At 38.2% G+C, this 13,381-nt stretch overlaps 1 protein-coding gene across 1 annotated transcript in view; it reads left to right on the top strand.

The window, feature by feature from the left end:
- Nucleotides 1-13,381, top strand: part of AK9 (adenylate kinase 9) — a 114,919-nt gene that overhangs the window by 90,479 nt on the left and 11,059 nt on the right. Inside the window, exons 29-32 of the mRNA XM_026005795.2 lie at nucleotides 4,917-5,123; nucleotides 5,481-5,699; nucleotides 8,663-8,876; nucleotides 11,577-11,778. Of these exons, the coding sequence (XP_025861580.2) occupies nucleotides 4,917-5,123; nucleotides 5,481-5,699; nucleotides 8,663-8,876; nucleotides 11,577-11,778 (842 nt within the window). The remainder of the gene's footprint in view (nucleotides 1-4,916; nucleotides 5,124-5,480; nucleotides 5,700-8,662; nucleotides 8,877-11,576; nucleotides 11,779-13,381) is intronic.

Genomic DNA, 13,381 nt, shown 5'->3' with positions numbered 1-13,381 from the left:
TAGTAGAGAGATTTCGTTTGCATACTTTCCAACTCCTCCGAGGCCTTGCATCTACTCCTGGTCCTTGCTCCAGAATCTTGGCTCTCTTCCTCTTCCCTGGCTCCTTCTCTGGTGCCTCAATCTCTTGAGCTGTAGATAGCCACAGATAGGAGAAAGCTATAGAGAGCCAGGACAAGGAGCCAGAGCCGCAAGTCAGCAGACCTGGGAGGGACTACACCCAGGTGAATAGTTCATAGAGATAAATACCTTCAGTACGAAGGGGAAGCCAAAGTCAGGGTCCAAATGATGTTGAAACAAGGCTCAGGACCAAGCACCAGGCCAAGACCATCCCTGAGGCCTTCCAGGGACGAGACAGAGCGTATGGGTCCAAAGGTCTATGTGCAGAGAGCTCTTTGGGATGGATCAGAAAGCAAAGGTGTGTATGAAGTATAGAGGTTGGGGATTGAGGGGGTTTTTAAAAGTTTTTATTTAAATTCAAGTTAGTTAACATACAGTGTATTATTAGTTTTACATGTACGACATTGTGATTGAACACTTCCATGCATCACCTGGTGCTCCTCACAAGCGCACAAGTCTATACTTCTCTTCTCTCCATTTCTTCCTATCTCCTTTCCTCCCTAGTTGTAAGAATTCTGAGTGTAATCTCCATCACCCTCCTAACATAAACTTTTTTTAAAAGATTTTATTTATTTATTTATGAGAGACAGACACACAGAGAGAGAGGCAGAGACACAGGCAGAGGGAGAAGCAGGCTCCATGCCGGGAGCCTGACGTGGGACTCGATCCCGGGTCTCCAGGATCATGACCTGAACCAAAGGCAGACACTCAGCCACTGAGCCACCCAGGTGCCCCCTGGCATAAACTTCTACTCAGTTGTAGCCTTGCCCCTACCTTTCCCTACTCATACAAATTTATGAGAGAGCTTATCCCAAATCTAGTCCTATTTCTCAGAGACCATGAATTTTATTTGTTTTCTGTTTGTCCTCTTTATTTTCTCTTTTCCTTTCCCAGCCATCTCTGGGATTGTTGGAATGTATTTTACAAATCCATTTTATTTATCTATTGGCTTTTTAGTTATACCTCTATGTATTATTTTGTAACGGTTGCTCCCTGTTGCATATACATTCTTAGTTTTTCCCACTCTACATAGAGTCAATATTATTCCATGTAAAACTGTAGAAACCTGTGACTGTGGAAGTCCATTTACACCCACCTCCACCCTTTATGCTCTACTTGTCATTCGTTTTACAACCAAATATATTATAAACTCCCTAAGAAAAAAATTGTAGTTTTTGTTTTAAACAGTCATATGTATTTTAAATATATTAAGAGGAAAATAAGTCCTTTACATTTATTCATTTCTGTTGCTCTTCATTCATTCCTGTGGTGTGATGGAAACCAGAGGGATGAGAAGAATGTGGTCATTTGAATTATTTTCCTGTTACTTGACTGTTTTCATGATTTTCTCTGTAACTTTGCTTTTCAATAGTTTGATTATGATATGCCTACATGTCATTTTCTTCATATTTATCTAGTTTGGGGTTCACTAAACTTCTTCAATCTGTAAATTTATGTGTTTCACGAACTTGGGAGAACTTTGGACATTATTTCTTCAAATGTTTCTTCTGTCCTATTTACTCTCTGTCTCCTTCTGAAAATCAATTTCACATAGGTTATCCTTCACTGTTGTTCCAGAGGACCTTGGGGCTGTTGATTTTTTCAGTCTTTTCTCTCTTCTTTAAGTTAGATCATTTATTGTGATCTATCTTCAAATTCACTGATTCTTCCCTCTGTCATCTCCAGTCTATTAACCTCATCTGATAACTTTTAAAATTTCAAATACTGTAGTTTTTAGTTCCAAAATTTCCATTTGGTTTGTTTTTATATTTTTTAGTCCCTCCTGAGATTTCCTATCTTTTCATTTATAGTGAGTGTATTTTTCTTTTCCTCATTGGTCATAGAGATAACAACTGCTTTAAAGTTCTTGTTTGGGGACACTGGGGTGGCTCAGGCAGTTAAGTGTCTGCCTTCAGCTCAGGTCATGATCCTGGGGTCCTGGGATTCAGCCCCCCATGGGGCTCCCTGATCAGAGGAGAGTCTGCTTCTTTCTTTGTCTCTCCCTCTGCCTCTCACTCTGCTTGTGCTTGCAGTCTCTCTCTCTCAAATAAATAAATGAAATCTTTAAAAAAAAAAAAAAAGAAACAAAGAAAACATTTTTAAAATGCAGGAATGGCTAAATAAGAATAAAAAGATGTATGTTTTTATATGGAAAGAAATTTAAATGCGTTGCTAGATTATATTTTTAAGAAGCAAGTTGTACAATATAGAACGATCCCATTTATGTGTAAAATATAATTTTGTATGTGCAGGAGTATGAGGGGTGTAAACATCTAAAAGGATCTTAACCAAGTTGTTAACCAAAATTATTTCTAGGCAGGAAAATGGAGATAGAGATGAGAGTGTGAAAGGAAATATTTTTACCCTATATAATGTTATATAATTTTATCCTTTTAGCAAAAATGAATCTATTTTTTTTCATATTTTTAAAAAAGACTTTATTTATTTATTTTAGAGAGAGAGTGAGGGGAGGGAGTGGAAGAGAATCTCCAGCAGACCCCATGCTGAATACAGCACCTGAATCAGGGCTCTATCCCACAACCCAGAGGTCATGACCTGAGCTGAAATCAGGAGTCAGGCACCCAACCATCTAAGCCAACCAGACACTCCAAAATGAATCTATTTTTAAACTTACATAGTTTTTTTTTTAATTAACAAACAAGTTGGAAGAACTATTAAGTAGAGCCAAAAAGAGGTGAGTACAAGTTCATCTAGAACTGAGATGTCCCTGGTTTGCAGTGTGTATTCATCCCACCATACTTCCCATGATCCTTAGAAAATCAAATCTCAGGATTTGATTTGATTTGATTTTTTTGCCAAAAGGGAAAGGAAGAGGAAAAAGTAGTAAGAGAACCAAATGGTTTCAAAATTCACACAAACAGAACTGAAAACCACTGCCCCATAGCCAAACTCCTTTCAGAGAGAGAGGAGCCTCCACACAGAGCAGGAAGCAACCTAATCCCCTCATCTTCCTCCCTGCACCTGCAAGGCCAAATCCCAGCTCAAGGTTCTCTTTAAAGGAACCAGAGTCTAATCAGTAGAAAGATGAGGAAACAAGGGTTAAGCAGGAGATTGCAAGCAAGAGATAATGAAAGCGCAAATAGTGGGGCAGTTCGGGAAAGAAGAGAATCTAGGGCATTGTTTAGGATTACAGTCCTTGGGAACTGGATGTACAAAGATGGAAGGAAAGGAGTTAGGAAAAGTTCTGGTTTCCAACCTACAGTTAGTGCTCCAACTGATACAAGGAATACTTCAGGGGGAAAAGAGTGTCACGGCAGTGTAGGAGGATAAATGTTAAAGCCTGTACAGCACCACCTAGTACCGATATCCTGCCATGGTCTTTAAATCATTTATGTATTATTTTTCTTTCTTCAGATGGGCTATAAACCCCTGAAGGGATAGACTGTTCTGTTAATACAGTGCTTTATGCAAAGTGACAATAGCTATCGTGACACAATAATAGCTGTCATTTCATGCTTACCACGTGCTGACTTTTCTAAGTAAGGACTTTGCATGTATTAAGTAATTTAATTCTCCCACCATCCCTGTGAGATAGGTACTTTTATTATTCCTATTTCACAGATGAGGAAACTGATCTTGTCCAAGCTAAAACAGCTAGTGATTTATTCTCCTTGAGTTCCACTAAATATTGTTACTGAAGACTACCAAAAAGATGTAACGTTCACAGATGGGGCTAGAGAGTATTAGCTAAGTGAAATAGTCCGTCTGAGAAGGGCAAATACCAAATGATCTGACTCATATGTGAAGTTCAAGAAGCAAAACAAATTAGCAAAGGGAAAAAAGAGAGAGAGAAATCAAGAAACAGACTCCTCTTCGCGACTTCCATGGTGGAAGTCTACCAACCTGCAGTGGATGGTCCTGTGAAACTGCTCCAGCTTCCAGATCAAGAGGAACAAGCAGACATACAGTGCCCAGCCCAATAACCAGCCTGAAGGCTCACAACTCCTCGCACCAAATGGGCAGACTCACCACAAGGCTGTGGGTGTGGAGCCAGCCGCCCACCACAGAGATGTAGCGGTGGTCATGAAGCAGAGATCTAACCAGTGAAAACTCGCCACCTCCTACATGTGAACTACCATGAACAAGAATGTGTGGGCCCTCAGCAGCATCAGGCGCACGATCCACAAGAACCAAATATGGCCCAGATCTGCATATGGCTGCTATTTGCAGAGCCAGTGGCATCCTGAGCACCAGGAGCCTGTGATGGTAAAGAGGGAGATGGCACTCCAGTAAGAACTCCTGAGCCCCCCACCCCCAAAGCAATGGAGATATCAACCACATGGGGAGGTGGATGGAAGAAGAAGAAGAAACAGACCCTTAATTACAAAGAACAAACTGATGGTTACCAGAGGGGAGGTGGATGTGGAAATGGGTTAATCAAATGATGGGGATTAAGAAGTGCACTTGTTGTGATGAGCACCAGGTGATGTATGGAATTATTGAATCACTATATTGTACACCTGAAACTAACATAACATATATCAACTAACTGGAATTAAAAGGAAAATTCTACATAAACAAGTGTAACTTTCTGGCAACGATAGGCATAAATAGGATTTAATATCTTGCTTATGTATTTACTTTGGGATCAGTATGGTGTCAGAGTCTTAAAGGAATGAAATTTCTAGATGCCAGATATTTAAATTGTCCTGTGTACTCAATGAATGTTGCCATACCAGCCAATCTTCAGCTACATAAAATATTCCAAATGATTAGTCAGCAGAGTGGTTTGTTGCATATTTTATATATATAGTGAAAGAGAATATTTTCTTCCTTAGATTAGTAGAGAAGATGAAGACTTTAGTGAAGAAGAGCCTGAAGAAGATGAAGATGATATTGACAACATCCTTGAAGATGAATTTCCAAAAGATGAGGAAGTGATGAGCGAGGAAGATGAAGAACAGGAAATTGATGCACTTGAACGCCTGAGAGGTGAACTGGGAGAAAAATTTGAAGCAGATATGAGTAATTTACAAGTAATACAGGTTATTACTTTTCCTTCATTTTCCATAATTCAAAATGTAACATTTGAAAATGAAACAAATGCAACTTGGTTTATGCCTTGGTTCCTTTTTAATGTTTCAAAAGAAATGTGTATTTTAGGGCTATCTTCCCTTTTGCTGGCACCACCTGCATTGTTTCATGAAAACAAGTGAATAAATCAAGGGCAACATGGAAGCCACATGGAGTCAAAAGTTTTAGCTGCCAATATGCAGCCACTCAGAAGCTGAAAAACATTTGTTCTTTTGACTGAAGTAGTCAGTTACCAGCAATATCTATGTACTGTGACCAGATTTCGTTCCATTAAAAATATTAGGTTTTATGATTTTTTTTTCCATCAGGATGAACTTGAGAAGCTTTTGATACCAGTAATTCTGGTTAATGGAGCTCGGAAAATCCACATTGTACAATACAGTATGCATTTGAAACTGAAGCCACTGGTGGAGAATCGTGAGAGTATTTTTGAAAAATGTTATCCAATAGCATCACACCTTGCCCAGAAAATGCTTAGCTACACCTATAAGTATATAAGTGCATTTGGCTACTGGGACCCTGTGAAGGTAATGTCAGCAAAGGCATCTAAAGACTATGTATGTTCTTTCTTTTATTTTTAAAATATGTCTAAGAAGACAGAGGATAATTTCAAAAATTATAAGCATTGTGCAGTACTCTTAAAAACATGATTTTTTCTCTTTCTCAAGTATGAACAGTAATCAAAGGGATTCATTTCTTTCATCTACTTCTATAGAGATAACACAATTCCAACTTGGTTTTAACTTTGTAGCTGAAGATGGGTAGCTGAAGATAGCTCTAAAGAGCCAACCTCAAAAAATAATAAATAAATAAATAAATAAATAAATAAATAAATAAATAAATAAATAAATATAAAGAGCCAACCTCTGGTACTAATTTGCCACTTAATTTTAGGCAAGTCATTTAATGCAACTAGGGTCTCAGACCTTGTACTAAGATCTAGTTCTGTACTAAGAGCCTGCCTGGTTCCTTACCTTTAAGATGAAAGAATAATGCCACCAAGGCCACTGTGATCAAATCCGAGAGTACAAAGTCCTCTGGAAAGTGTGAGACACAATATAAAATGTGACATCAGCGTTCATAATAAGCATTTCTAAGTACCATATTTTTATGCAGTGTGGACAGATTTAATCCAGTTGGAATTCAGTAACCTCACATGTGGGATGATTTTCAACAAGCCTCAACCAAGAACATGCCAACCATTGTTCTAGTCCTGGGAATAGAGTATTGGACAAAACAGACAAGGTTTCTTTTGTCTTAAAGCTTATATTCTAGTTGGGTTGGGGAGACAGGATAAGCAATAAATAAGTAAACATACAAATATCTTGAGATGATATTAAGTTCTATAAAAACAATTTAAAAATGTCATGCAATAGCGACTTGTTCGCTTGACCTGTGTACTTTCTTATTTCCATCAGTGACATTGCACAGTGGAGAAGATCATGGCCTCTGGAGCCAGATTTTCTGAGTTCAAAACCACTACTTATTAGATTAGTGACCTTGAACAAATTACTTAACCTCTCCGAGTCATTCTATTTGCATAATGGGAATAAGAATAGTCCCTATCTTACAATATTGCTACAATGATTAAATGAGTTAATTACTGTAAAGTGCTTACAACAGTGTTTGGCTTTTTCTAAGTTCTCAACAAAAGTTGTTGTTGTTATTAATATATATTACTGTTATTGGTCACAGAGAAAAAGTATTTTGGAGGATGGGATCCAAAATGGAGCCATGTGCATTTACTGGAAACCTCCTTCCTGGTTGATATTGACACAGTCAATTTCAGTTCTACTTAATTGTGCCATCTTCTTTATCTTAGCTGTAGAATGTCAAGAGAAACCTTTTCATGCTGGAGGATAGAGACCTATGACAGTGCCCTCCATAGAAAATTGGATAGAGTTAAACATGTATTAGAATCACCTAGAAAGCTTTTGAAAGATAGTCCTGCCCTTCTCTCTGAGATGAGCAAGAAAGGGGAAGAAGTAGACGAAGTCAGAACCCTATTTAGGGAGAAAGGGCTCGTGTCCAAACATAATTAGGATTATACAAAAATGCCTGGTGGAGAAAGGAGTGCATGGTCATAGGAGGGGTTTAAGGATAAAAGTAATCATTTTTTCAGGGCTGTTTGGGAATCTTTCTGGGTGCATGACAGTTTGATATTTCTTATTTGATGACACTATGGGTATTCTGGCCTATAGAAGAGAAAGGATACATGCTAGGGATTCTGAGCAATAGCAGAAACTACTGCAAGGACTCTCACTTAATTTGGGAATTTGAAATGGAATCATTAGACTTTCAGCTTTTTTTACTACCAAATATAATATATACAGCAGACATTCCCACACCACCCCTGAGTTTCTTCTTATACCCAGCATTTACTCCAGCCCAAAAATGATGACATTGACAATACCATTGACCTGTGACAACTGTCTTGGGGTAGCTCTGGGTAAGGAGTGATACAGAACCGTACTGCTTCATACCTATGGGCTGATACTTGGCCATCTGATGCTCTAAAAAAAAAAAGATATCCAGACCTAACATCAATTAATTACCCAGTTTTCATCCTGAACTAATGCAAATAGGTGGGAACATTCCTCCCACTCCATTCCTCTACCTATGCGTTAAGCAGCCTTTCAGGTATTTTTCCCTTTTTTTGCTGCTCTTGATGTTGATGTGAGTGGGATTTTGCCTATAGAAAATGTGGATGAAAAGACTGTGGGATTTGTCCTACCAGTATGCCCCCAAAGATAACCCAGGATCCTGCCTGTATTAACCTCCTCGGGTGCCATGACAAAGTACTACAGACTTGGTGGCTCAAATGACAGAAATGTATTTTCTCACAGTTCTATAGGCTGGAAATACAAGATCAAAGTGCCAGCAGGGACAGTTTCTGGTGAGACCTCCCTTCCTGGCTTACAGATTTTCACCCTCTCACTATGTCCACATATGACCTTTCCTCTGAGCTTATGCAACTCCTGGTGTCTCTTCCTCTTCATATAAGGACATGCGGATAGGGCCCCACTCTTATGACCTCAACGTTAATTACCTCCTTAAAGACGCTACCTCCAAATACAGTCACTCTGAGAATTGGGGCTTCAACCTATGAATTGAGGGGAACACATTTCCATCCATAATACGACCTTAGGAATGGACCTGTTTGTGAGGATAAATTGGCCCATAGATATATGCAAATAACTTTACACTTCTTGGCAAAAACATACACTAAATACATTATATAGGAAGTAGGAGAACTATAATTGTCATAAACTGAAAGCTATTTAATTAAGATTTCATCAATTGCATGTGGGTATAAAATACTTTGTTCTTTTTACACACTTTTTCATAATAATATTTGGCTATAATTATTTTTCTTATATTTTTTGTAAGAAAGATTTTCTTATTTTACAAATTTGTTCAAATGGATTTGGGGGAAATGCTCTATAACTTAAAATTAATTCATGAATTCAATGGTGTATATATATTGCAGCTAAGTGAAGGAGAGTCCATCAAACCAATTGAAACTTCAGAGAATCCATTCTATGCTGTAATCCATCGCCAGTATATTTATTTTTTATCTAGTAAGGAAACTAAAGAAAAATTTATGAAGAACCCAATCAAATATATCTGCCAACCCAAACCTAAGCCTACTGTGCCCATTCGGATTGCAATTCTGGGGCCTCCAAAATCTGGAAAAACTACAGGTAAGAGTGTGTTTGCCTTCATTGTTTTTTTTTAATTCCAGTATAGTTAATATACAATATTATATTCATTTCAGGTGTATGATATAGTGATTCAACAAGTCCATATATTGCTCAGTGCTCATCAAGATAAGTGTACTCTTCAGCCCCATCACTTATTTCACTTACCTACACACCCGCCTTTCCTCTGGGAACCATCTGTTCTCTATAGTTAAGAGTCTGTCTTTGGTTTATCTATTTTTTCTTTCTTTTTTTTTTTTTTTTTTGTTTCTTAAGTTCCACATATGAGTGAAATCATATAGTATTTGTCTTAGCATTGTACTCTGCAGATCCATCCATGTTGTTGCAAATGGCAAGATGTTGTTCCTTTTTATGGCTGAGTAATACTCCACTGTGTGTATAAGTACACAAATATCACCTGTTTTTTATCCATTCATCCATCAATGGACACTTTTTTGATTCCATACCTTGGCTATTGTAAATAATGCTGCAGTAAACATAGGGGTGCATGTATCTTTTCAGATTGGTGTTTTTGTTTTCTTTGGGTAAATACCCAGAAGTGGAATTATTGAATTATATAGTATTTCTATTTTTAAGTTCTTAAGGAACCTCCATACTGTTTTCCACAGCGGCTGTACCGATTTACATTCTCACTAATAAGGTACTAGGGTTCCCTTTTCTCCTTGCAACATTTGTTGTTTCTTGTCTTGTGATACTAGCCATTCTGACTGGTATGAAGTGATATCTCACTGTGATTTTGATTTGCATTTCCCTGATAATTCCGATTGATGTTATGCATCTTTTCATGTGTCTATTGACTATCTGTATGTATGTCTTCTTTGGAAAAATGTCTATTCAGGTCTTCTGCCCATTTTTTAAGTGAATTATTTGGGAGGTTTTTGATATTTATTATTAGGTGAGTTCTAGTATTATTAGTTGAGTTCTCTACATATTTTGGAAATTAACCCCTTAATGGATATATCTGGTTTAATAGGTTGCCTTTGTGTTTTGTTAATGGTTTTCTTCACTTTTCGAACGTTTTGGTTTGATGTAGTCTGAAAAGTTTATTCTTTGCTTTTGTTTCCCTTGCCAAAGGAAATATGTCCAGAAAAATATTTCTATGGCCAAAGTCCAAGAGATTACTTATATTTTCTTTTAGAAGTTTTATGGTTTCAGATCTTACATTTAGGTCTTTAATCCATTTTGAGTTTAGTTTTATGTATAGTGTAAGTAATACAGTTTTATTCTTTTGCATGTAGCTGTCCAGGTTTCACAACACCATTTATTGAAGAGACTGGCTTTTCGCCATTGTGTATTCTTGCCTCCTTTGTCATAAATTAATTGACCATATACATGCAAGTTTATTTTTGAGCTCTCTGTTCTATTGATCTATACGTCTGTTTTTGTATCAATACTGTATTGTTTTGATTTCTTATTTCTTTGTTTAAAAAGAAGTGAATTTTAATAAGATATCAAATTATAAAAGCTTTATTATTATTAGAACTTAAAAAAATAGGTCTGATTCCATCATTTGTGGCAAAGCTGAGATTAAGGGCTCTGTGGCTCTCACAGGGGCTTCCCACTGGGGTGGCCCTAACTGTGGTCAGCTAATCTGCATTCCATATAAGATGAGATGGGCTCTCTCAGTGTCCTCTACATTCCACTGTCTCCAGACATGATGTATCAGGGTATATAGACCACCACAGAGCATGTCTACATTTAACAGTTACTGGAAGCCATTGCCTATGGTCTCATTTAGAAAAGTAAAAGGTCAAGGTGAGTCCTCTTTCAACCAATAGAAATATCTATGTAACTTTGGATAAATTATTCCATTTTAGTGGGCATCAGTCCTCTCCTTTATAAAACTAGAATTTCAATATCCATTCTACCCATCTGATGGATCGTTGAAAATATCAAAGTCACAGAAGATAAATTGCCTCATGAGCTGTAAATTACTATTAAAATGTCAGATATAAGGCACCTGGGTAGCTCAGTCAGTTTTGCGTACAACTCCTGATTTTGGCTCAGGTTATGATCTCAGGGTCATGAGACCGAGCCCCTAATTGGGCTCCACACTCAACGTGGAGTCTGCTGGAGAGATTCTCTCCCTCTGCCTCCCCCCAACCCTCCCGCTGCTTATACATATTCTCTCTCTCAAATAAATAAAATATTTTTTAAAGATTAAAAAATAAAATGTCAAGTACACCATGATAATTTTTAAAAAATATTTCATATACGATTAACTGAGACCTAACTGTTCAGGGGTATGCTATTCTGATTGCAGCATGAAGTCCATGAATGAATAGACAGGGAAATAGTACAGTCCAGTGACACAAGAGCGTTAGATTATTATTTTGTATATAATACCAAATATTAATAATACATGTAGGATGCCATGTAAGGCTCTCAAGATTTTTGCTTCCTTGTGCAGAAGGAAGAAAACACTTAAGTGTTAGTTTGGTTATGAAAAAACCCACAGAGTTGGTTCATTAACCAGACCTATCAGCCACATACTTGAAGTACTAATAATGATTGACCTTTGACAAAATTAATTCAATAAAATGTAACAATTTTAATTTTCATAATTTCTTTGGGGAATGTGAAGATTAGGCCACTGTGGATGTCAGTGAACCAGAAATTAAAAATAAGGTTAACTGGTGAATTTGTGAAATAGAGTAAGTTTAAAGTTTTAATGTTTTTCAGTGGCCAAAAAAATTTCAAGTGAATATGGCTTAAAGCATTTGTCAATAGGAGAAGCTTTGCGTTATATATTGAACAACCAACCAGAAACAGAGCTGGCACTCATGTTAAATTGGCATCTTCATAAAGGAATGACAGCACCTGATGAACTGGCTATTCAAGCCTTAGAAATCTGTCTGATGGAAAGTATATGTAATACTGCAGGGTAAGTGGGGATGGGGATGGGGAAGGAGTTAAATCTTTTAAGAAATTACTAACAGAATTTAAGATACTCATCTTAAACAAGGTTTAAAGCTCTGGTAAAGGCTGTGATCTACTTCTCAAAACTTAGGCACCTACATGGTTATATATTTTAATTTTCTGTCAGGCTAAAGCTTGGCTTGAACACTTATATGCTAGAATTCAAGCTGGCCACTTCACTTCCTACAGCATCTCTATGTTGTCTGAAAATCTCTGAACTTACACTGCCAACCAAGGAGGCCACTGTGACTTCCAAAGCCTAATAGACCCTCTAACTGCCCCATGGAATGTTGAAGGAGTCACCCTCCCCTTTCCCCTAGAAGGGGGGAGATGGTTTCTCACTGGCCCAGCTCTCTGCACAGGTAGCAGTGCCCCTCCCTTAATGTTATATTTGGACCTGAGAGCCCCAGGCTTGAGCTATCTCTTCAGTTTACAGTTTTTTGCTCAACCATTACTCCCCCAACGCAGCCACTGTTCACACCCAGTTGTAAAAGCCAGTGCAGCCTAAGGCCCTATTCTTGAGCCCATGTCACTGACCTAGAATTACACTGATTTACTCAAGGTTGTATTACTTTAGGAGGCTTTTTTGCCCCTCCCCGCTACTGGTCCTCAGTCAAGTCTTCAGATAGTCCTCCTGATTTCCATTATGGAGGAGCAGATTCTACGCTGTCAGATTTTTTTCCTCCAGAGAAGACCCTGGGACTTACACAGATTGAGTTACCTCCTTCCTGGCATTCAGCTTTGAGATCTCACAAGAGATCTCAGTGAAGACAACCTTGAGTCAAAAAGGGTTTATTTTACCTTAATACCGGGACAGCAACTAGCCAACCACTCTGAATTTTTCTAATCTTGAAGACCACCCAAGAAACCCTTCACAAGCAAAGAAATTAAGCTACTCTCTATTTTGAAAACCCCAAAACACAACAATGGCAGTGTCATAACGTTCTCTATTAGGTTTGTCTGGCTTCATTAACTTAAAATCCTCTCTGCCATGGAACATAGAACTAGTGCTAGAGACTTGGCTGGAGAGCACTGAGTAAGGGGATCTTGTGACTTCCTCTAAATCAGCCTTTCCTGATGACCATCAGCCAGCAAGCCCTGCTTGCTCCCATGTCAGAGGGAGTTTCCTGACTTTGGGGGCCACTCCTCTTAGAATTTGTGGACACCCTTTATTCTTCCTCTCAATTTGATAGTGATATTCTCGTTATCTCAGATTGTCGGACTAATGTAAATTCTCTGTCATTTCTGTTCAGAAGCATAATGAGTCCTGATGGAATGATTCTCTCCCAGATAATTACAAGTCCTCTCACCAACTCCCCATCTCTCCTCCCACCACCCCCAGCCTTCCCACAAAACTTTACTATAAAAGCAAGCTTAGAGGGGCACCTGGCTAGCTCGGTCAGTTAAGCATCTGCCCTCAGCTCAGGTCATAGTCCCAGAGTCCTGGCATCAAGCCCCAAATGGGGCTCCCTGCTCAGCTGGGGAGTCTGCTTCTCCTTCTCCTTCTGCCCCTCCCCTCCTGCTCTCTCTCAAATAAATGTATAAATAAATATTTAAAAAAGAAAAAC

The sequence above is a fragment of the Vulpes vulpes genome, chromosome 1 (genome assembly GCF_048418805.1).
Source record: "Vulpes vulpes isolate BD-2025 chromosome 1, VulVul3, whole genome shotgun sequence".
Taxonomy (NCBI): domain Eukaryota; kingdom Metazoa; phylum Chordata; class Mammalia; order Carnivora; family Canidae; genus Vulpes; species Vulpes vulpes.
This window is presented reverse-complemented; position numbering and strand designations above follow the sequence as displayed.